Genomic DNA, 25,856 nt, shown 5'->3' with positions numbered 1-25,856 from the left:
AGCCCAGATCAGAGGGTGGTGACAGGCAGAGGATGGACCCCAATTGGAAGCTGAGTCCCCCTGCCAGCCATCCCCCAGCTGTAAAGCCAATGACTCACTCCTAGCCCAAGGAGAGGGGCTAAGCCCACTGAAGCCTCTTAGAGGCACCCCATAATGTTCAGGTTACATGGACATCAGTGGGCTTGTTGAGCTATGCAGGAATAGAGACCCTCAGCCCAGGATGGCAAGGGGTCTCTACAAGATCCTTTTTTTTTTTTTTTGTAATGTGTTACATAGGCTTTGCATATGCATTCTACTGCTGAGCCATCTCCCTGGCCTGATTTTTACTTTGACACACAGCGAGAGAGAGACAAAAGTCTTGCTCCACCATCCATGGAGCTCCACTTGTCTCCATCATTAGCCTCCTCTTGTGATTCCAAGGATCAAGTCCAGGGACTCAAATGTTGGCACTCTACTTGCTAGGTCACCTCACTGGCCTGAGATAATTCTTTTTAAAATATGTATTAATTATTAATTAAATTTATTTATTTTAGATAAAGTTTTTTATTTTCCTTTTTGATGCCCTTGTTTTTATTGTTGTAGTTATTATTGTTGTTGTTATTGTTGGACAGGACAGAGAGAAATGGAGAGAGGAGGGGAAGACAGAGAGGGGGAGAGAAAGATAGACACCTGCAGACAGACCTGCTTCACTGCTTACAAAGCGACTCCTCTGTAGTTGGGAATCTGGGGGCTCCAATCGGGATCCTTACACCAATCCTTGTGCTTTGCACCATGTGTACTTAACTCGCTACACTACCGCCTGACCCCCTAAATTTATTTATTTTAATGTGAGAGATATACACAGAGAGAGACCAGAACACTGCTCAGCTCTGGGTGATGTTGGTGCTGGGGTTTGAACTTGGGACCTGGGAGCCTCAGATATGAAAGTCTCTTTGTATAACCATCATGCTCTCTCCCCAGCCCAACCCCACTATGGTACTCTGCTAGGGAACCTGTCTCCACTCAGAGGTTGGGTTAGGTGCCACTGACCTCCAGCTGCCAGAGCTGAGATTTTTTTTTTTTTTTTTGCTTTGGTTTGGTTTTAAAGGTAGGAAGGGCTTCACAAATAGAGTTCAGCAGTATAATTACATGAAGTTAATAACAAAACTAATCTGACACATAATTATATACATACTGTTATTATGCTACATGGTGATTAACCATAAGCAGTAAACAGGCCACAAAAACAAAGGTACCCAGAGTGGGTTTTTTTGTAAGTGGGGGCCAGGCCATGTCAGCATTTCTGGGGGACTGAAAGAGCCCTCCATCCCCCACCCTGCCCCCCAGTTTCCAAGAAGGGGGCCCTGCAGGTACAGGAGGAGTGAAGTTCTTTCTTCTAGGGCTGAGCAGGATTACAGTCTTGGGCAAGAAAGACATGGTGACTTTGTCATCTTGTGGGGACTTGAGTGGGTGGCTTGAAGTTTCCTGGTGACAGCAAAGGAAAGGGGATTTCATTGCCAGGCCCTACTCTCCCTGTGTGGTGGAGGCATTGCCTTGGGAATAAGAAGTTCTTCACAAGGATAGGTCTCTGCTGCTGGGATTTCAGACCCAAGAGGGAGACTGAGCAGTCTACAGAGGGCACCCTGCTACCGTGGAGCTAAAATAAAGCCATGGTGCGTAGTCCCAGTGAATACAGGTTCTGGAGCACACTGTGGATTATAGCCAGGCTCTGTAGCTCCTCTATAACTACCTGACAGCCTTTTTGGGTCTCCATCTCATCTGTAAAATGGGAGTCTGTGGGCTGGGTAGTGCAACTGGTGCAGCATACTTGTTATGACCCATGAAATGATACTGCAGGTATTTCTCTCTCTCTTCCTGTCCTCTTGATCTTTCTCTGTCTCTATCCAAATAAGTAAATAAATATTCATGAAAATGGGTCTGGCAACCTGGGAGGTTGTGCGGTGGCTACAGTGCCCCATTTACAGACATGAGGTCCAGCATTCAATCCCTGGTACTACATATGCCAGAGTGATGCTTTGGTGCTCTCTCTCACTCTCCCATTAATAATGGAAATTTTGTTTTTGCCTCCAGGGTTATTGCTGGAGTTCAGTGACTGCACTATGAATCCACTGCTCCTGGAAGCTATTTTTTTCCTTTTATTGCCCTAGTTGTTTATCGTTGTTGTTATTATTATTATCGTTACTGCTGTCATTGTTGTTGGATAGGATAGAAAGAAATTGAAAGAGGAGGGGAAGATAGAAAGGAGGAGAGAAAGACATCTACAGACCTGCTTCACCGCCTGTGAAGCAACCCCCCTGCAGGTGGGGAGCCAGGGGCTCCAACCAGGATCCTTATGCTGGTACTTGTGCTTTGTGCTATGTGAGCTTAACCTGCTGCACTACTGCCTGGGCCCCAAGATATTTTTTTTAATGCAAGTCTAGTGGACACCAGATAGCTCGCCTGGATAGTATACCTGTCTTGCCATGACCCATGTCTGAGCCACCATACGGGAGGAAGCTTCGGTGCTACATAGTATCTCTCTCTTTTTCTCATTCTCGCTCTATCTGAAAAGTTAGCATGCAGCAGTGAAGGCCCCGTGACAACAACATAACAGTAAAGAAATCTTGTTGCTGAGGAATTATTCTGATGCAGTCTCCGCCCCCACGTTTTGCCACACCCCACGAAATCCTAGCAGTGCCCCCTTCAACCATTCCTGGCCCCACATGTCACCCCTGGTTGTCGCCCAATAAAAAGCCCCCTCACCCCCCCTCGCTCTCTCTGGGCTCTCAGCTCCCCCTCTCTCAGATCTCGCCCCCTGCTCTCGCCCCATGGTCAGGTAGTGGGGATGGCCATTGTCGGCTGACTCCACGTGGCCTGAGCCACCCCCCCATCCTATAATAAAGATTTGTGTACCCCTTTGCTCTGGACGTCCACTCTCTTCTCCGCGGTACAGCCCGACACCTGACCGCTACAACAACAAAATCTAGCATCACTGACTTCATAGAGTTGTTGGGATAAATGCTACATGTTAAAAAAAACCTAAGCAATGCTTGTGCACTGGTCTGTGCCGCACACAGAACTGCCGGAACTGCTGGTGGGCTCTCAGTGTGGGGCATACACACACAGCCTCCGGCACTTGGGGCAGGTACTGTGGGTTTCCATATTCTACACCCCAGTACCATTGTCATCAGTATAATACCTGCAAATATGTCCCCCAAGGCAATGTTGTCTGAGGGTGGATGTCATCCGGGAGAGACTTAGCAGTGCAGAGCATGACCCCCATCACTCCTGCTGCGGGCCCTTTTCTCTTACCCTGAACCCTCAGCACAGCTCTTGATTTCTGCTTCCTCTTTCATATCATCAGCATTTGCTCCCACTCCTGCAGACTGTACTTCATAAGGAGAAGTCTTCCTCTCCTACATCTAAGTGATGGGTGTGGGGTTGGAGAGAGATCTCACCGAGTAGAGAGCCTGCTTTGCCGTATGTACAGCCCAGGTTCAAACCCTGGCACCACATGGGGAGGGTGCCTCCCCCTTTCTTTCTGCCTCAGTCTACCTGAATGAAAAAGTGATCCCAGGCAGTGAAATCATTTATGCATGAGGCCCTGGGCTCCAAAAAATTGACCAACCAATTGTCAGGCAGTCAGTTAATGACATGGTGTCAGGGTGGAGTTTGCCTGAGAAGCTTCAGAACGTGTCCCCTCATTGCCAAGAGGATGTGGGGATCCAATTGTAGCAGGGAGGGGGTGACACAGTGGGGACTCTGTGACCTGGTCCTTCACAAAGTCCAGTGCCTCCCAGCAGGAGAAAAGAGGGTGACCTAAGCCCTTGAACCTAGGGGTGCAGGGCTACCAGGCCTCCTCAGAGGCCTTTTTCATCCCTGGTGACTGGGCTCCAGTGAGTATGTGTGGCCCAGGGCCTGGCAGGCAGTGGGCAGCCCTGTAGAGGAGGGTTCTGCAGCCCTATGGCCCCTGTCCAAGAGGCTCAGGGGAAGGGTGAGGCTGGAGAGTGTAGCAGGACTGGAATGCAGGGCAGACCTGATACCAGAGCCCACACTGCTGTCTTTAGGGTGCAGCAAGTTAGTGCCAGCCCCAAAAAGTCACACCAACCAGTGACGCAGGGCTCTAGGGAGGGTGTCAGGGGTGACAAAGAGATACACCAGGGCAGCTGAGGAACCCAAGATGAGATATGAAAGGGAAACTCACATCTCCTTGGTGTCCCTGCAACAGGGGGGTATATGTCTAGGACCCTTTAGCAGCTAGATTATTCTTGAGTGGGTCAGGGAGTCGTGGCCAATCTGTAGGTGTGCAGTGTAGGCTCATCTTGTTGTCTGAGGGTCTCCCCACCAGGCTGTGAACTTCCTAGGGACTTTTAAAGACTACAGGAGTAGCACAGTGTGTGTGTGTGTGTGTGTGTGTGTGTGTGTGTGTGTGTGTGTGTGTGTGTGTGTGTAACTGGCTAAATCAGACCAGCACTGCTAGATGACTACTTAAGATCAAGAGGGACACCTGTCTTTGACTATGGATGTCCCATCTTCCAGCTTTCTGAGGTCACTGTGGCCAGAGCCCCCAAGTCTACACGGGGAATATGAGGACATGGGCACTGGAGGGCTGGGGGGAAATAGCGAGCTGACTGGAGGCGGTGGGAAACCACTCAGCCTGCTTGCTGAGAAGTGAATCACATTCCATGTGATGGCTGCACTTCACACTTTGCAAAGGAACAGGGAGCAAGGAGGCTGACTTTTCTAAATATACCTGAGAGCCTGTAGCCGCCTGCCTCTCCGTGCAAGTCTCGACAGGAGGCTGGGTGAACCCCGGAGTCCACTTGTGGGGGCTCTACCCCTGGCCATGCTTCTCTGACTGAGGGTTGGGAACTGGTGCCCAGAGCTGGGATTCTTTTTTTTTCTAACCAGAGCACTGCTCAGCTCTGGTTTATAGTGGTGTGGGGGTGGGGGGGATTGAACCTGGGCCTTTGGAGCCTCAAGCTTGAGAGTCTCTTTGCATAACCATTATGCTATCTACCCCCACCCAGAGCTGGGACTCTTGAATGTCTAGATTACCTGTTAGAGTTCTGGAACACTCAGGCTGGAGTGATAGCTCATATAGTTGTGTGGGCACCTGATCCACCATGTGTGTGACCCAGATTCCAGCCTGGCCCCCACTGCACCGGGAGAAGCTTCCATGCTGTTGGAGTATTGCCTCTCTGACTCTGTTTCTGTCTGAAAAAAATTTAACTAGAGTGGCAAGGCCTCAGTGAAAACCAAAACAGATAAGTTGATTTTTTTTTCTGTTATCTGATAGGAGAAATTGAGAAAGAAGGGTAAATAGGGAGGGAGAGAGAGAGAGAAAGAGAGAGACCTGCATCATTGCTTCACCATTTGTGAGGCTTCCTCCCCACAGGTGGGGGACCAGAAGCTTGAACCCAGGACTTTGCACATGGTGATGTTGTGTGCTCAACTGGGCATACCACCACATGTGTTCAACTGGGCATACCACCGCACTAATTAGCTCTAGGAAATTCTCACAAGCATAGGTTAGCTGTGCAAACACGAGGCTCCACTGACCCATGAGGTTTCCCTCTCCCTGTGGCTCCTATCCTCATAGAGCTACTTGGCATGCAGGTGCTATGTTCCTAAGCCCCCAGGTGTGGGCAGTTTGGATGGCCTTCTCTCATCCCCCCATCCCTCAGGCCATCTTCCCAGCCTCCTGGCCTCTTGACAGTCTGTACCTTACATCTCAGCATGGAACCTGGGGCCCAAGGGGTGGCAAGTGCCTCTGCTGCACTCCAGCATATGCCCAAGGGTTGCAGTGGGGAGCATCCTCTCTGCCTCTGGTCAGCCATGTCCTCTGTCTCCTCAGCACTACTCCAGTTCTGTATGAGGTGGAGGTGATGGAGCTGGGCTCTGGTATGTCCTGGGTTTCCCTCATAGGATAGAGGTGGGAGGTCAGAGAAGGTGCAAGGAGGGGCCTTGATCACAGACAGGGCTCTTCTGGAGTGGGCAAGGCTGCTGGCTCACCTTGGAGGTGAAGGGAAGCAGTTCCTTGCCGCTGGAGCTTCAGGGAGATTTAGGTCTTGACTGGATGCCCTCCTGCTTGGGAGAAGCAGCAGAGCTGATCAAAGAAATGAAGACCCAGAGGACTTCCGTGAGGCGTGGCCATGGAATAACTGGGACCATTCTCCTCCCAAAACAACAAATAAATCTAAGAGACCCAACTGAAGTCATAATCTACAGCTGAAAGTTCTGCAGCCTCAGGTGGGTGCTCGTGTGTGGTTGGAGTGAAAAGGGGTGAGGACGTGGGTTGAAGACCAGCAAAGTCAAATCAGAGCTTTGGGCTGCGTGAATGCTGAGCTGAGCCATCTTGGTGTTTCACTTTAAGCACAGCAAGCAAGTAACATTGTTCCTAGTGCCAGAAGAAAAGACGAAAGGGCTTAAAAACTCTCAGTCTGACACAGGCTGGCTTTAGCCTTCTGAATTCAAGGCAAGGACACAGCATAAAACAGGGCATTTATGACCACAAGACAGCCCAAAGCAACCACCCCACCATCCTGTCCCACATGCTACAGATCATGCAAACAAGAAAAATCTAGAGATGACAATAGCACCACCTGCTGGCCATCAATAACCAGCACAAAAAATGCACAAGCAGAGAAATAGAACTAAACAGCTAAGTATGCCATATCAGCCAGACAGAAATGAAACAGGAAATCCAAGGAATTACAGGTTTAGAGAGACTCTCAGAGACAGACTACACAGAGCTCATTATGAGGACTCTGCAGGAATTTAAGCAAGAATTAAAAGAGCATGTTACTATGGAACTAAACGCATGAGAGATGAACTTATAACAGATATCACTAAGTTCTTGAAAGAAGAACCTCAGTCAGAACTCCAGGATGTAAAAGACACCCTGGAGTCTTTTACCATGCCCAGGTAGAAGGCTTAGCAAATAGATCCACACATTCAGAAGAAATAGTCTCCAGTCCAGAAGATACAGCCAGGCCACTCTTTCAATTCAAAGATGAGGGAGAGGAATGGTTTAGAAAGACTGAAGCAACTCTCTGTGAAATTGTAAACTCCATCAAAAGATCAAATATAAGAGTGATAGGTATATCTGAAGAGGAGGGCATGGCCAAAGACCCACAGTCCATTTTTAAGAGAAATTTTAGCCGAGAACTTCCCTCACTTAGGAAACCATCAGAACATTCTCATCCAAGAGGCAGAATGATCACCAAGATTTATAAATACAAAAAGACCAATGCCAAGGCAAATTATTGTAAAACTATCAAAAGTCAACAACATGGAAAAAATGTTGCTGGCTGCTAAGGAAAGGAAAGAAGTTACATACAAAGGCAGAGCTATAAGACTTTCATCAGATTTCTCTTTACAAACTCTAGAGGCCAGGAGAGAGTGGAATGACATATTCAAAGTTCTAAAGGAGAGGGAATTCTAGCTATGAATATTGTATCCTGCAAAATTATCCTTCAAATATGAAGGAGAAATAAAGGTTTTCTCAAATATTCAAGAGTTAAGGGAATTTGCCACAATCAGCCCCACCTTACAAGAACTACTGAACTGAGTCCCACAAGAAAGGAGGAAGCAAAGGAATACACATTCCAAGCACCAAGTTGCAGATGCTGCCATGATGTCAACCTGACTTGCCTGGACAGACGACATCAACAATGTACCCTGGAACCCCACCTCTCCAGAGCCCTGCCTCAGTAGGGAAAGATAGGGACAGGATGGGAGTATGGAACAAACTGTCAATGCCCATGTCCATCAGAGAAGTAATTACAGAAACCAGACCTCCCACCTTCTGCACCCCATAATGACCCTGGGTCCATGCTCCCAGAGAGATAAAGAATAGGAAAGCTTCCCATGGAGGGAGTGGGATATGGAACCCTGGTGGTGGGAAATGTGGAATTTTACTCCTCTTATTCTGTGGTTTTGTCGATACTTTCTATTTTACAAATAAAGGGAAAAAGAAAAAAGAAAAAAAAAAGACCCAGACAGAAATGCCCATGGCAAGGGGGTCTTCACTCCTCTATGCCCAGGCACACTGACACTGGTTACCATTCTCACTTGGTTAGGGAGCAGGAAGTTCTGTGTGGTTCTGCTCAGTTCAGCAGAGCACTAGCTCACTCCACTGGCTCAGGCCCTAGGATCACATGCTTTTTGGGGAGGGGGTGCTGCTGCACTTCTGCACACAGCTCTACATGGAGGACAGCAAGAGTTCTGGGCCAGGTAGGGGAAGGCAGTCCCCATCCCCTCGTCTACTCCCAAACCTTGATGTCATTTCTGACATTCAGCTGATTTCAACCCTGCAGTGAGGGGGAGGGGGGGGCTTCATGACAAGGAGGCTACCTGTGCCTGTGAATAGCACTGGGTCATTTGCATGGTAGGAAGAGATGAGTTGTGGTGAGATGAAGAGAGTGGGAGGTGAGAAACAGAGAAGTGCTTGTAGTTGTGTTTCTAGAGATCAGGGGAAGGCTAGAAACATTGGAGCATATGAGGTCAAGGCCAGATGGGGAGGCACTTGAAGGGCAGGAATGGCAAGGTGAAGGACAGGAGAGGCTAGATTGGAATGTAGGGGCTGGAAACATCTAGAACACCAGGAAGGGGCTGGATTTAGGCAGGAAGTTGCTCCTGCCATTCCAGCAGGTGGGAAAGAAAGGGGTGTACAAAATACAGGGAAGCCTTAAGGTCTGATGGCAAGAAAGCCACCAATGACTGTTTTTCCTGTGACATAGGGGCATTGCCTTGAGTTGAGTAGGGGCTAGAAATTTGAAAAGGATGGATTAGCTGGAGAGATGGTATACAGTATACACAACAGATGGTTTACAGTTTTTTCTGAGACCCCAGCATCAATCCCTGGAACCACCATGAGCCAGATAAAATAGATAGGGTCTGGGAGACTGCAAAAAGACTTTCATGCCTGAGCTCCCAGGCTCAATCCCTAGAACCACTATAAGCCAGAGCTGTGTAGTGCTCTGGTCTCTCTCACTATCTTTCTGTAGCTTTCTCTTTGCACCTTTGTCTGTGTATCTCTCCCATTAATAAAATAGTAAATGGATGGATGGATGGATGGGTGGATGAAAAGGTCTCATTTCAGAGTGCCAGGTGCTGAGCCCCAAGGGTGAGAGATGCATGGCATGAGATGGCAGATGGTTGGGTTCTGTCTGGGACTTTGCCACAGGATGCAGTGGGAGGTAGTACAGTAGGTTTACACAATGGGAACTGGTAGAAGGGGCTGGTGGGGAAGATTGAGGAGGTCAGTGCCCAGGAGGTTGGGGAACAGGGAACAATGTGGAGCAGATTGAGAACAGTGGCAGCATCAACAAAGTGGTGTGGGTAGAAGAAGTGGGGCACAGGTCTGGAGATGCTATGCAGAGGTCAGAGGGATACCCCCAGCCCTGCACCTACCTCTCTCTATGCCCTACCTGACAAGTAGTGCTCCCTTTCCAGGCTCAGTGTCCTCTGCACAGTGCGAGGGAGGACTTCTCTGGCTCTTCATGTCTCCATGGTGAGCTGATGTGGGAGGATGCAATGAGGAAAGACAGGAACCCTAAGGTCTTGTTAGGCAACAGGGCACGCCAGGACACAGCAGCCACCACCCTGGTGACATTTGGGGATTCAGGCAAAGTATGGAAAATGGTCTCTTGATACCTCAGGCCTCAAGGAATGGCTGAGCCTGAGCAAGGGCTCTGAGGTCCAGTATTTAAGCCTTCTTCAGGAGCAGATGTAGGCACAGAGGAGCTGGATTGATTGATTTCTTCTTTATGCAGTGCAGGGATGCCGCTACCTCTGCAGTGGCCACCCTGTCCCATCATATTCTTTATCACAGAGGGAGATAGCTGGGAGAGGGAGAGACAGGTAGAGAGGAAAGACAACACAGCACTCCACCACACATACAGCTTCCTTCCCAGTGCTGGGGCATCACCCCAGGGCTGTGAACATGACAAGGTACAAACTACCAGCTGAGTCATCTCCATCCTGGATCCTTTATTAAAACATGTGTGTGTAACAGAGAGAGGAGAGAAGGAGATCATTCTGGGGGTGAAACCCAGGATGCAGACATGCAAAATCTAGGCTGTACCACTGACCTACATCCCTGACCCCACTCCCACCTCCCTTGGGGGTTTAAGCTGTGAGTCATTGCAGGGACTGCTGACACAGCTCAGCCTTCTCAAATCACACTCACAGCTTCTGTGAATACCTTTTGCTTTGTCCCATGTGTGTTTAACCCAATGCACTACCACCCGACTCCCTGTGAATACCTTTTATGTCCACCTGAAAGCAACACATGGTATTCACCACCCAAGGCTGCTGACCATTAGGCTCTCAATCTAATAATTCATTTACCAATTCAATGGTGGTGGTCTATGAAAAACAACTGAAAATCAAGGAAAGTTTTCCCAGATCCCAAACTAAGCCTCATTTTTGCCCTCTTACCCATGGGTAGGTTAATACTCCTTGACCAAAGAGGTTGCCCCCCCCCCAAAACTTAGTATTTTTTAAGTTGTTCAGGAAGCCTTAGACTCAAAGAAGTTCCCAAGTATAAATGTCAGAAATAAGGGGCTGAGTGGTGATATATCTGGTTGAGCACAATGTGCAAGGACCCTGGTTCAAGACCCCAGTTCCTACTTGCAGAGGGAAGCTTCATAAGCAGTGAAGCTGGGCTGTAGGTGTCTCTTCCTCTCTCCTTACCTCCCCCTTCCCTCTTGATGTCTATGTGTCTCCAAAATAAATAAAGGTCAGAAATAGATTTGGAAACTCCTTAACATCCCCTCTCTTATTAGAGATACTAAGACTGCACTCCCATGGGGAAAGGATCTGAAAGGTTTAGCAGGAGAGGAGGGAAATGGCCTAATTATTATTGCCTCCAGGGTTATCGATGGGTCTTGGTGCCTGCACAACGTACGAATCCACTGCATTTTCCCATTTTGTTGTCCTAATTGTTGTTATTGCCATTGTTGTTGGACAGGACAGAGAGAAATCAAGAGAGGAACAGAAGAGAGAGGGGGAGAGACCTGTTTCACCACCTGTGAAGTGACCCCCCCGGCAGGTAGAGAGCTGGGGGCCTGAACCGGGATCCTTATACCTGTTCTTATGCTTAATGTTCTAATTTTTAAAATCAAAGAAACTCCTTTCCCTCCTCAGATCCCCATTCTAAGCTCTGTCTGACTTTCACACTGACAGACACCAATGAAGTGTCTACCTGCCCCAGCACAATCAAGCCATGGAGTTATTGGGGTCAGTGAGCTCTTGGGTGCCTACCTACTTGGTATGTCCAAAGTTGGTGTGCTCTTGCTTAAGGAAGGCTTTAAGCCTGTTAAAGAGTGAGAATAATCCATGGCATGAGTGGAAGCATTTTAAATCTGTGAGAAAACCCACAGTCCAAGAGCTGAGTTAGCTCACACCCACAGAGTGTACTGGACAGGCTGCAGACAGGCATTCTCAGGGCCAGATGCAGCCTTATAAGGTGGCCTAACATTTTCTCATGGCCCAGCCACCCTCCAAAAATATCCAGAGTGGGAATGGACCTCCCTGAGAATTTCAGACATTAACAAGCAGGCTCTCTATTAAGCAGGAGTGCCAACACCTGCTTTATTACCAGCTCCAAAAGCTAAGCAGCCTGCAGGGCCCATGCAGGGCAGGACTCTATAACAGCAGTAGGATAACTGATGCCCCTGGAGCATGCAGCCAAATGGCTGTTTTTGAATGCTATTCCCTGTCTCCCTGCAGAATATGCTCTAAGATCTGCTGGCCTTTGCTTTATATGGACAATAAAGATGCGTGACTAATTTTCTTTCTGCCCCTTCAGCCTCCTTTGAATGCTGCCTTCCAAATGTCTTCACTCATAAGGCTCCAGTTCATTTGTGAGGTGCTGCCCCCTTGTGAGATAGCCCTGTTATGACAATGCAGAGGTGGAAAAGCATCTGGATCACATCCACAAAGGTCAAGGACAAATGTGAAAGTACTGCTCTGATAAGTTCATGTTCTAGCATCAGCAAACAGAAAAGTCTCCAAATTAAGACTATGTAATCAGTACTAGGATATATGGCCTTGCCTACAGTATTTTATTTTTTGACAAGACAGAGAAATTAAAGAGGGGGAGACAGACTCCTGCAGCACTGCTTCACTGCTTGTGAAAACTTCCCTGTGCAAGTGGGGAGCATGGGCTTGAACCCAGGCCACTGTGCAGGGTAATGTGTGTGCTCAACTTGGTATGACACTGCCTAGCCCTGCCTACATCTTTTTTAAAATGTCACATGGACTATTGCTGGGACTTGGTGCCTGTATGAGGAATCCACTGCTCCTAGACTTTTCAATAAAATAGAAATTGAGAGGGTAGGGGCAAAGAGGAGAGACAGAAGCACCTGTGGCATCACTTCACCACTGGTGGGGACCAGGGATTTGAATTCAGGTCCTTGCGTGTAGTAACATGCACTTAACCAGGTGTGTCATTGGCCTCACCCACATTTTACATTTGCTCATCGAATGAGATATTAAGGGCGAAATACCTTTTGGGGGGGTGAAAAGATTATTTTTGGTAATGAGACCTGCTCCTATAACCTTAGGCCTATCATTCTAAATCTGGGGAATGAAAGATTAGTTTCTCACATACTTGGAGGTGCTGGTGCTGGCCAAAAAGACCACATAATCCTTTTTTTTTTTTTGCAGTTATTATTGATGTTGTTGTTGGGTAAGAGAGAGAAATGGAGAGGAGGGGAAGACAGGGCGAGAGAAAGATAGACACCTGCAGACTGCTTCACCGCAGTCGTGAAGCGACTCCCTTGCAGGTGGGGATCCTTAGGCCGGTTCTTGCGCTTGGCACCACGTGCGCTTAATCCGCTGCGCTACCACCCGACTCCCCCACACAACTCTCTTCTAACTTGTTCTCAGATGCAGGCATAAAAATGGTAATAGGTATGGTTACTTTTGGTGACACTTGCACAGGACCACTAAACTCAGGCTAGTGCTTAGAAATAGAATGCATAAGTGCCAGAAAATATGACAATGACAAGTCAGACAACCCTGGTTTCCCATTACCACCGTAAGATCATAAAGGTTGTATTTGCTGGGTAGCCTCTGCTATTTAACTTTACCACCTGTTCCTCAGTTTCAGTTGACAAAAAAGCAGGGCGCTCCCCCTCCTCCCACAAATCTCTGGAACAGATTAGATTCTATATGAGAGGTGGGTCTCACTGCTGTACTGGTAGTACCTAAGCATTTAGCAAGAAACTTTCCTTTTGGGGGCCAGACAGTGGCACACCTGGTTAAGCACACACATTACAATGCACAAGAAGCCAAGTTCAAGTCCCTGGTCCAGGGCTGCAGGTATCTGCTTCTCTCTCTATCCCCTTCCCTCTAATTTTTTCTCTGTCCTAGCAAATAAAAACGTTTTTTTTAAAAAAGCGATTAAAAAAAGTGTTCCCCGGGAGTCAGGCGGTAGCGCAGTGGGTTAAGCGCATGTGGCGCAAAGCGTAAGGACCAGTATAAGGATCCTGGTTTGAGCCCCTGGCTCCCCACCTGCAGGGGAGTCACTTCACAAGCGGTGAAGCAGGTCTGCAGGTGTCTGCTTTCTCTCCCCCCTCTGTCTTCCCCTCCTCTCTCCAATTCTCTCTGTCCTCTCCAACAACGACAATGACAAGAATAACTACAACAATAAAACAACCAGGGCAACAAAAGGGAATAAATAAATATTTTTTAAAAATTAGTTTAAAAAAAGTGTTCCCTAGGAATCGGGCTGTAGCGCAGCAGGTTAAGCGCAGGTGGCACAAAGCACAAAGCACAAGGACCGGTGTAAGAATCCCAGTTTGAGCCCCCAGCTCCCCACCTGCAGGGGAGTCACTTCATAGGCAGTGAAGCAGGTCTGCAGGTGTCTATCTTTTTCTCCTCCTCTCTGTCTTGCCCATCTCTCTCCATTTCTCTGTCCTATCCAACAACATCAATAACAACAACAATAACTACAACAATAAACAAGGGCAACAAAAGGGAATAAATATTTTTTTAAAAAGTGTTCCCCTTTGGAACCAAGACCACACTGTCAACAAGAGAGCTGATGTGAGAAAGAATCGTCCCACTTAAGTGGGACACCATGAGAGAGATCTCTCAGAAATAACTAGAAGGTGCCCAGCACACTAAGACCACAGAGCCTTCATGTGGAGATGAACAAATGCTGGGGTGTAGACCTAGTAGGTTGAGTGTGGGCCAACTGAGTGTATTCTGTGTCTTTTCTACTTTTCACTGTGAATCACAAAGTCAGTAAAGAAGTTCTCAAGATTGTTCTGTATTTGGAAGTATTTTCAAGATGAAGTACTTAATTACATCTAGTCTTTATATTTGACAAAACAGTGGAGGACAACAGTATTTCCCCTCTTTCTACAGAAAGTTGAAATGGAAGAAATGGAACAGTTACCAGACAAGGGTCCCCAGTCTCTTACTGGTCAATTAATTTCTTATGTTTCCTGGTCTTCTCCATGTATAGAGTCTCTCGTCAGCAAAGTTGGAGACTGGCTTGGTGAGCTTGAAGGATGACTGACAGGAGGATTGACTTTTGGGAACTTTTAAATACAATCTGTCTCCTTTAAATGCAGAACCATTATGAATAGCAGAAATAACTGTCAAAGAAGAGACAGAAGAACTGTCTCTTCCATCCTCCTACAGTTCCACATTCAGGTTGATGTAATGTACAAAAAAAATGAACAGATTCATCGGCAAATATTTCAAACTCAGAGCACACACCAGTTTATTTTAAAATGCAACACATCAGTATCTTATGAATACAACTTATAACTACGTTAAACATCATCAGGTAGAAACAGCTTCCAAATACATGCATAGAAAGTTAAGCATAGTCTTTGAACTCCTTATTTCTAAATATACAAAAAATACATTTAAATTATATAATTTTTAGTGAATCAAAGACTTATAAAATTACAATTTTGGTCTTCACAACATAGAAAAATACAAAAGTGAGTAGATATGGTTGTGTAATTTTTTCACTCAAATTTCAAAAGGAGCAGTATGTACTGATTTTGATGTTCTATCTAAAACTCAGAACTAAAAATAATTTGCAGGTTGTGCCACATCAATGTTAACCTTTTATTACAAATAACTAAACAAACAAAAAAGGGGGGAATGATGCCTTATGACTCCACATCTTGTAGCCCCCATTCTGTTGGGAGTTCACGCCAAAGGAATGCTTTTATTTGGGAGAAGGTTCTTTATTCCGTGACTAACTCTCCATGGTGCCTTTGATAATGGTCGTGTGTGTTAAATGAAGGATCCCAATCTTCACAGACAACACAAGATGCAGATTAGCAACTGAGTCTACAAAGCACTACTGCATACCTCAAAGAACTAGCTATTGGAAGAATGTCCCTGAAATAGATCTGAAAACACCCAGCCAGGTGGTTCCCTTTGACGAATTGTCCTGAGATGAAAACAATCAACCTGACAAACTGCTTACCCAAACACGACCAGTCTCATTCGCACTTTATAAGAGGAGGTGATATTTGATGGAGTTAGATGTTCTCAATTCATAAAAGAACACAACTTCAAAGAAGAAATTAAATCATGCCAGAGATGGAGAAAGCAGTTAGTAAGAGGTGACTAAGGGACAAAATGGTGGGCCTTATTTGTCTGGCATGAGAATTTAAATGCTGACTAGGGCTGAGACCCTTTCTGAGATGGGAACTTTCTGAGATGGGAACACAGCAAACTGTTCTTGTTATGGAAGTTCAATTTGAGGCAATCACTGTTTGCAAGACTATTTATCACAGTGACAAATTATAACAGAATAAACTCCCAATCTAACACTACTGAAAAAATCTCTATAACTCTCCACCCCAAAAACTGTACCCAAATTAAGTCATAAAGCTAACGAAACTCAAATTGACTATTTTACAACAGAAGTATATTTTGGAAAAATACAGAGAAAAAGCAAGAGAAATAATCTTTCCATACATTTTGTTTACCAAATACAAGAAAGGTACCCTGAAAGGTACATGCCCAAGTGAAGAATGCCGACGTTAAGAAACAGAATTTAATGTTCAAGTCAAAAACAATTTATTACATGTCTGTCTGAATCAAACTGTAAGCTGCATACTGTTTTGTCATTTTCAAGCTTCAATGAAAATAAGCATTTAAAATTAGTATTCCATTATGACAGTCTTCTGATATTAGCAATTATATATTAAATGATTAACTATAAGTAGAAATTTTTTAAGTTTTCCAGATCAACCAATTAAAAAAAAGAAAAAAAGGTTCCACAAAGAACATTTTATGTTTACAATCTAATGCACATCTAAACTTGGGCTTGACATTTTCACCAAACTTTTGAAAAGTCTTAAGTGCATAGTCGGACAATTCAATGGTATGAAGATATGACATTAGACAGTGTCCATAGGATCAAAGTATTTCTTGGCTGCCCCAACAAGCAGGAAGATATCATTTTTAGTGCATGACTGTCCAGCTAAAACATTTCATTGTCTCTGGACTTATAACTTGGTGGGAATCACATAGGACCATAATTAGAAAAAGTACCAAAATAGAAGAATTGGAAATTTTAAGAACAAAATAATAAAAGTTTATATAAAACCTATTCTGGAATGTTCTTCAGGACTATACTTCTAAAGCAATATGTTCCCTTTGCTTTCAATAACAGGTTGTCCTAAGACGAGATTTTAGGTCCATAAATAGAAAGTCATAGATACGTTATTCTAAGGTGTTCTGCAAAAGGTACCATGAAAGGTACTTGCCATTTACTAGTGGATTCAGCTTTCCCTTTCTGAAAAATGGTCATTTTGTTAAAATGTAAGTGAGGGAGAGCCCAGATAAAGTAAGTTCTCTACAATGTACAAATACTTAGTAAATTCAAGCACGGTTCCTTAGTGGCAGGCAGTAATGACTCATTGAAAAGGAACAAAAGGGTTCTAATTGTTTTCTGATTCTGGGTTCTATCCCAAAGCTTCAGACACAGACATTATATAATTCATTCACTAGAGATGAAGGAATAGGTCCCAGTCATAACTTCAGAGCATTCCAGAGGACAAATTTTGCTGCTTCAAAAATACAAATAGTTTCCAGCATGCACTCAAGCACTTTGAGAAGGGAATCCTAAACACTGCAGACTGAACATAACTCTACTGCAAGCTGGGCATTCAGTTGGTACAACTTTATTACTCAAACTGTAACTTGCAAGTATTTAGTATTACAGAGCTTTGTCAGATACATGAAGGAAGCTGGAGGATATATAATGTCAGGTCCCTTCCTAGTACCATCGTAAGTATATGGATATTCTAGTTGGAAGAGCATGCTGAAATGGACTGGTCAGGATGTTTTATGTAAGGTTATTTGTTTTTGTTTTAATATAAAATGCCAGGCCCAGGTGACACTGGATTTTGGTTTATCTTTTAAGTGTTTTAAAAATAGTTCTTACTTATTTTCTATGAAACATATTGGGAACTCAAAAAGTCTGCAGCATTTTTTGATAATTGAAAAGTTGGTGTTTTTTTGAGGGGGAAGGAGAGGAGGAGAAGGAAGCAGAAACTATTCAGATTTCTTGTGTTCTTCAGCATGAGAAAGGACCTTTCTTCTCTGATGTAGCATATGGAAGTATAACTGGGGGAAAACTGTAAAGAAGAGAGAGAAATCTGGTTAAGGAGATGATCTATAAATCACAAGTTCTACTTATAGCATATGTACTTGAGGTCCTTTCTGACCCCAACAACCGTAAGCAATCAAAGCAGGTAAGGAGAAATAGAACAAAACACAGACTTACCTCTTTAGCTAATTTGGGGGTGTGGAGTGTACTGATCTTACCACTATTATCATTATCAACCAACATAGCATAAAGCTGTCAGAGAACATTCTCTGCATTGCTAATATCTTCCTGCATATTTTCTGACTTCACAACAATAAGATGCAAATTCTAGCAATGGAATTACTGTATTTCTATTCCATAAAGGAGGCATTCAAGTGTCGAAGAATGCAGGTGCTTTCCAGGGATCTCAGAGCAAATAACTGACAAAGATCAAGCTCTGGGCTTCTGACTCTACTGCTCTGTTACTTGCCAAAAGTCACTCTGAATGGGCAAACTAAGGAGGAGGGGAGCACTTCCAAAGGTGGGGCTACAGAGCAGAAGTAGCTGTGTTTCTCTCCTCTCCTCTCCTCTCCTTTCCCAGCCAACTAGGAACACCAAAGAAGACTACCTCGGACCACAACATGAAAAAATGCTCCAAGTCATTGATTGTCAGAGAAATGCAAATAAAGACAACAATGAGATACCACTTCACTCCTGTGAGAATGTCATATATCAGAAAAGGTAATAGCAGCAAATGCTGGAGAGGTTGTGGGGTCAAAGGAACCCTTCTGCACTGCTGGTGGGAATGTCAATTGGTGCAACCTCTGAAGAACAGTCTGGAGAACTCTCAGAAGGCTAGAAATGGACCTACCCTGTGACCCTGCAATTCCTCTCCTGGGGATATATCCTAAGGAACCCAACACACCCATCCAAAAAGATCTGTGTACACATATGTTCTTAGCAGCACAATTTATAATAGCTAAAACCTGGAAGCAACACAAGTGTCCAACAACAGATGAGTGGCTGAGCAAGTTGTAGTATATATACACAATGGAATACTACTCAGCTATTAAAAACAGTGACTTTGTTGTTTTCAGTCCATCTTGGATGAAGCTTGAAAAATTCATGTTAAGTGAAATAAGTCAGAAACAGAAGGATGAATATGGGATGATCTCACTCTCAGGCAGAAGTTGAAAAACAAGATCAGAAGAGAAAACACAAGTACAACCTGAACTGGAATTGGCATATTGCACGAAAGTAAAAGACTTTGGGGTGGGTGATGAGGAGAATACAGGTACAAAAAGGATGACAGAGGACCTAGTGGGGGTTGTATTGTTATATGGAAAACTGTTATATAGAAATGTTATGCATGTACAAACTATTGTATTTACTGTTGAATGTAAAGCATTGACTCCCCAACTAAAAAAAAATACTAAGGAGGTGGGGAGGAGTGCTAATGTTATCTGATCTGAACATGGCTAAGCTTTGGTCTTAGCCAAGTTTTGATATAGAAAAGTCCTTAGGAAAAGAAAGTCAGCCTAAGCACTCGAGACTCTGATCTTGGTCATTTCATAGACTAAAAAAATTCCCAGATCTCGAGAGATCACCTGGGACCACAATAAGACAGGACTGGAGCAACTTCAGGTACCCACCAAATCACCAGTGAGTGCAAACACATGTGGCTCGTGGACAGAGAGGAGCCTAGGGAGAGATTGGGTGGCTGTTGAGATACCACCTCCAGTCTGTTTCACCAACAAAAAGATGGCTGAAGGGAGGAGAGGACTCACCTGAGAATCACCAAATGCAACTGTGAGTCCCCATTGCTACTGGCCTCAGAATCTGGAGCCATGGCAGGGAGGCCCTGTGCTGACACCAGGGGACAGAGAACTAACCAGGAAACTCAGAAGATCTATACCTCAGTGGCCTAGCAGTGGGGCTGTGAGAGTCTCTTTGCATAACTACTGGATTATCTCTGCCCCACCCTGCTTTATCTCTTGGTCAGGAGTCAGTGATTAAGCTAAGAAGTCTACTTATAGTTTAAAAGCCCTCAGGCTCCCATAGCCTACAGGGAAGAAAAAGAATGAAAGAGGCTTTTAAGCCACTGAGCTCCAACTCAGGGACTAAAATACTATTGAAACCACTGTCAACTTCCACAACTGTAAACCCTTTAATTACCTTACTGAGACACAAGTCAATCCAGGCAAGAGTGATCAGTAATTTGAAAAGTACTGAGAAATGGACCTCATAACATAATATATAAAATGGTAAAACCAATAAGAAGAAATATTAGAGAAATGAACCAAGACAAGAGTCCAGCTAAAAGGTTGAAGCACAAAATAATGACATCAACATCCAAAGATTAGTTAAGGAAACAATCACAGGAGTGAGTAAAGAGTTTGAAAGAATTGTCATCAGAAATGCAGAAACAACAAACGAGACTCTGGAAGAAAAAATTCCCAGTTTTCAAATGAATGGGATGGTACTACCTCCCTAGGCAGTATTTGAAAAATGGGAGGCAGGAGGTATAAGAGAGGGGTCATTGAAATGTGTGACAATGCTCCTGCTGGCACATGCAGGTTGAAGCTGCCTGGCCTTCACAAAGTTATCACAAACTGGGATCTGATACCCCAGCAAGTGGTCTTGAGTGTATACTATTCTGTCTTCCCTCCCCTTTCCAATACCACCAATCTCTATTTTCATGTAACATGTCTTGGTGTGTGTGTGTGTGTGTGTGTGTGTGTGTGTGTGTGTGTGTGTGTGTGTGTGTGTTTTCTACTATTGCCAACTCTCCTTTGAGTCTTTTTTTCCTTTGTAAATGGGTTCCAAATTGGCCAAATTTCAAGGGATCCTCGCAAAGTACTGCAAGGTGGTGGGTGTGTGCACACAGATCTGATAAAGCGCAGAGGAGTTTCTGCAGGCAGGAAGTCATGCACAGAAAAGACCTAGCCTGTGTACATCATTCAATAGTGAGGAAACTATTTTTGTAAGAAAACAATTCTGACAAGTTCTATAATTTAAAAACTGGGAGGAGAAGGTATAACTAAACCATAAGGGTTGCTTATTGTAGTAATTTGAAAATGTGAAGCTAACAACAATGGCAACAAAAGGGAATAAATTAAAAAAATGTGAGGCTGGTTAGGCTGACACAATAGTTTACTTGGATAGTGCACTGCTTTGCCATGTGCATGACCCAGATTCAAGCCTGGCCCCCACCCCACTGAAGGAAGCTTTGGTGCTGTGGTCTCTTTTACTCTCTCTGCCTCTGTCTATATCTTAAAAATAAGGTGATAATGAGAGAGATAGCATAATGGTTACGTAACAAAGACACTTTCATGCTTGAGGCACCAGAGGTCCTATGTTCAATCCTTGAACCACCATAAACCAGAGATGAGTAGTACTTCAGCAAATAATTATCACAACAACAATAACGAATAAAATGTGGGGCTAGTCACATTGCTATATACTTTAACAGAGGAAAACTGTGGTAAAGCTTACCTCTCCCACAGGTTGCATTTGATCCCACCACTCCACACAGGGAGGTAAGGGGCTAAGTAAGCTCGTAGCGTCTGAGTGACCCACGTAGAGTAAGAAAAGGACTCCAAGACATCTAGCATGAGGAAATTCCTGACACCTTGGCTCATGGGCCCCAGTTTGGGCTACATGCATGACAATACTACTTAGGTTACAAGCTGGTCTCAATATTAACAATCTTTAAACTACTAAAAGTATCCAGAGTAAAAGTGATAGCCAGAAAACAATTCCAATGATCTGTAGCAGGTATGGCCTGGACAGCCATCTTGAGTGTCTGGGATTTAGAGGGATTCTCTTAATCTTCATGAGCAATAAACTATGTCTCTTGCTCTACGTGAGGTAAGCTGCCTTACAGAAGAAATAATACAGACTTTAACAAAGCCAAATTTTCTCAGGGAAAGGGGACTGATAGTAGAAGAAGAAAGAATTGGAGTAAAGAGATTGGGCTCTGGAAAGAAGAGCCTCAGCTAGCCACATTTTTTTTTTTTTTGGTCTTCTTTCTCTTTGAAGGACAAGAGGGAATATCTTGGGAGGTGTCAGGGTGGATACACAGAACCTGATTGATGGTGGGTATGATGTGGAACTATATAATCTTTTGTAACTCACTATTATCCACTAATAAATAAATAGATAATTACAAGAAAAATGAAAACATCTCACAAAACTGGTCTTCAGGAATACTATCACTATAGGAGAGTTTTCCATGTTTGACTAGGCCCCTTACCTAGAGCAAGGGCTCAGGAGGCAGAGGCAGGGTACTAGCTGCTATTAGAAAACAAAAAACAAGAAAAAACAGACAAAATAAGAAAGAAAGAAAGAAAGAAAGAAAGAAAGAAAGAAAGAAAGAAAGAAAGAAAGAAAGAAAGAAAGAAAGACTCAGGTTTTCTCCAAGGAACTGGTTGTGGATTGAAGGCCCTCCTTTCTCAACTGCAAATCATTTAACAACTGTGAGGTAAAGGCCTCAGTCTGTCAATGTGGCAGCACCTCCTAGTAGCTTAGCTTTACGATCTCTCCCCACACCTATCCTGGTCATCAGGCAAACCCAGCAATGCCCACTAGGGCATACTATGTGTTACTCTGGGTCTATGGTGAAACCACATGCTGAGAACCGTTGCTCTGGAAACAGGAAAATGAAACTCTCAGAGAACAAAATCAGAGAGGTGAAAACTGAAAGTTAATTTTTATAACTTATATTCTTAGGCTTCTCTACATTTATCTTTTGTTTGAAAACCAAAATTAACTACCTTTAACATTTGAAGAGTAGTGGCCTTCAGCTACGACGGTTCCAGCATTAAAGAGGAGGACTTGATAATTAATAGAGTGGAAAGTGAATCATGAAGCAGAGCTGCATCCAAGATTTCTCCAGGATGAAATATTCACATGAAATCTGGGTGTGTGCTCCCCCCTCCCCTCACAATGCATGAAATGCAATTTTCCACAGAGGGACATAAACACATTACTTATGATTATTAGGATGATTCCCTCAGCTAATGACAGGGGCTGAAGAGAAATCCTGTCTGAATTTAACCTGTGGCTTAGCAGAGGATACAGCACCTTATAGACTAAAATAAGATTTAGAATTACAATGGCTACAGAAATAGCTGAAGAAGAGACATTAACATTATATGTCCTTGGGTTAGACAAGGACCTTTTGGATATGTGGAAATCAAACACAGGATCCAAGAAAGCATCAGAATTCAAGAACTAAAACTCCTCTTCCTCAGCAAACAAAATTCACTTCATAAAAGCCTCAAATATGCCCTTTGTCTGTTAGAGAGTAAGTGGACAGGCACATCTGGTAATACATATATTTAAACCTTTTGCAGTACTGTTAAAATAATTGGAAACCATCCTGAAGAGAACACTCTGTCCCCATTCAGGTGGTTTTAGTGCTCATTTCCAAACAAGAAAGTAAGAAATATAGAAAAAAGTAATCTTTTTATTTTGTTGTTTTTTTCCTAGTTAATTATGGATACCTTAAAAATGAAGTAGCTATCTATCTTTGATACCCTTAACAATGCAAACAATGATCTCTTTATAATGTTTTTCAAATACCCTAACAAGCAGTTCTCAAGAGATGGGAAAAGTCAAGGCAAGGCTTTTAATGGTTTTGTTTTGTTTTGTACTCACTATTTTTCCCTCAGTCTATACTTAACCTATCCTGGTATTCACTGTTTCAAACCCACACACTGAGAAGGGTTGCATTTTGGCAGCTATATTGAGGAAGGGTTCATCTTTATTCAATTAATCCTCCCCCCCAAAAAAAAAAAAAATCCCTCTGGCAATGAGTATTCACTGAAAAACCAAAATGTTCCAAATAAATTAGATTTATATTCACTTGGATATGGTATAAAAACAACCAAAGGCATTTCATTCTAGTTATTTTTAAAACATATTTTTGAAAACAAATAGATGGCTGCATAACTGTTTACTTACGTGGAATGTAGGAAATCATGACCAAAATCAGGAATGCATAATAGTCAAAGGAGAAATTGTATTTGTTAGGTAAACTGATGGAATACAGGCCAGCCTGTCTGACAAAGGGCAAAGCGGCATATATTGTGAGTAATTCTCCTGACACTCCCATTGGGTATAGCACAATGAAAAGTGTGTACCTAAAACAAAACAAAATATTCATTACTGAGGCTCAAAGGCAGCTTAGCTTTAGTCGGAAGACACACTCCCACCCTTCTCATCAGTACTGGTCTTCTAAAAAACTTTTGTTTATACATGTTCCAGCTTACCTACAAGGTCTTTTTTTTTTTTTTTTTTAATTGCCACCAGGGTTATCATTGGTGCTTGTTGTTGGCACTATGAATCCACTGCTCCTGGCTGCCATTTTTTCTTTTCTTTCTATTATACTTGGCAGGACAGAGATACATTGATAGGGGAGAGGAAGCGAGGGGAGATAGAGAAGGAGAAAGAAAGACACCTGCAGACCTGCCTCCTCACTTTTGAAGTGTTCCCCCTGTAGGTGGGGAGCAGGTGCTCAAGCTGGGTTCCTTCCTCATGGTAATAATTTAACTGGTATGACATGGCCTGTGCCATGGCCCAGCCCCTACATTCAAGCCCATAGTAAGAGTGTTTCTGAATGTTGTAAAATAAAATATATTTAGACAGTCTTAAAAAAAAAACCAACAAACTATTGAAACAAGTTCCTGTCAAAACTAAGGTGATGCCGAAAGTTGGTAAGGCTGGGGCACCAAGCTGTAGCTGAGGGACCCTGCCTGTGGGGCCCTACGTGGCAGGGTGAGACATCTTCAGGAGTTGGATGAGGAAGGTGTTGAACTGTGGTGTCTTGGAACCCCTACAATGTATACCAAAGTCTGGTCTGTGGGTTAGAAAAAAAATTTCAATGTGTGTACACTGATGCAACTTTTCAAGTGTTGGTATATGCTACTATGGAAAATGAAATAAATACTAATGACTAATAATAGTAATATACATTACTATTGTTTTCTGCAATGCTGGGACCTCTTAGAGATGTACAATTTCACCATTTCTGGCACCAACTTTTCATTCTTATTCTATTTAAGACAGAGGCACAGAGACAGGACAGAACCAGAGCCTCCCTTAGTGCTATTACACTCCCATATAGTGCCAGGGCTTAAACCCAGGTAGTGGGCTTGACAGGACATGTGCTCTGCTGGATGAGCTATCCTGTGACCCCAGAATATATACTAATTAAGAAAAAACAAATTGATAATAGCTTTTGGCATTATTTAATTTTTCAATTTAAAAATTACACTATCGAATAAGAATTCCATACAATATATTCTTTTTTACTTAAAAAAAAAAAGCTTCAGCCTATTGAACTGTATGGCATTTTCAAATGTACATATTACTAAGTGAATCATCAGTTCAGATTTTCAAAGCCTGAGCCTTGGCTGTCTATGGCTTGCAGTGAACTCCAAGCTTCAGATTGGCAGACACGGGAATTGGTGGTGAGAAATCTGTGATAGGACACATGTTCCTATCATGACATGACAGTGATAGGACACATGTTCCTCATTGCCATCAACCATGAAGGGAAGATGATGGAAAAGGAAGGCTTTTCCATCAGCTGACAAAACTACCTTTCTCCAACAGTAATATCAGAACTTGATCAGTAAACTTCCTTTTACTTTTCTTTTTTTTTCCTGCCTCCAGGCTTATTGCTGGGCTCACTGCCTGCACTACGAATCCACTGCTCCTGTAGTCTTTTTTTTTTTTTTTCCAGATAGGACAGAGAGAAATTGAGAGGGGAGGGGAAGACAGACAGGGAGAGAGAAGAGGAAGATAGACACCTGTAACCCTGCTTCACTGCTTGTGATGCAACCCCCGCCCCAGTCCTCTGCAGGGAGCCGATGGCTCAAACCCGGGTCTTTGCATGGGCCCTTACGTTTCGTACTATGTGCACTTAACCTGGTGTGTCACTACCTGGCTCCCATCAATAAACTTTCTAATTTTCTTTCTTTCTTTTTTTTTTTTTAGAGAGAAATGGAGAGAGGAGGGGAAGACAGAGATGGGGAGAGAAAGACACCTGCAGACCTGCTTCACCGCCTGTGAAGCGACTCCCCTGTAGGTAGGGAGCAGGGGGCTTGAACCGGGATCCTTATGTGGGTCCTTGCACTTTGCGCCATGTGCTAAACTTTCTATTTTAACTGTCTGACAGGGTAGAAAGTGTTTGTAATACTTCCTCAGGTTGGCTAATACTGTTATAGTTTCCTCATTTTTCTCTTTGCTTAATAAAATGCTTATTGAAAAAAAAATAAAAAGAGTT

General features: G+C 43.9%; 1 protein-coding gene across 1 annotated transcript in view; it reads right to left on the bottom strand.

Moving 5' to 3' along the window:
* Positions 1–14,700: 14,700 nt before the first annotated feature.
* The window catches only part of HACD2 (3-hydroxyacyl-CoA dehydratase 2), a 123,593-nt gene continuing 112,437 nt past the window's right edge, over positions 14,701–25,856 (bottom strand). The window contains exons 6-7 of the mRNA XM_060197107.1: positions 23,531–23,709; positions 14,701–17,612 (exon numbers count right to left, since the gene is read on the bottom strand). Of these exons, the coding sequence (XP_060053090.1) occupies positions 17,530–17,612; positions 23,531–23,709 (262 nt within the window). The 3' untranslated portion in view covers positions 14,701–17,529. The remainder of the gene's footprint in view (positions 17,613–23,530; positions 23,710–25,856) is intronic.

The sequence above is a fragment of the Erinaceus europaeus genome, chromosome 9 (assembly GCF_950295315.1).
Source record: "Erinaceus europaeus chromosome 9, mEriEur2.1, whole genome shotgun sequence".
NCBI lineage: Eukaryota > Metazoa > Chordata > Mammalia > Eulipotyphla > Erinaceidae > Erinaceus > Erinaceus europaeus.
The sequence above is the reverse complement of the archived record's forward strand: the minus strand, read 5'-3'. Positions and strand labels throughout refer to the sequence as shown.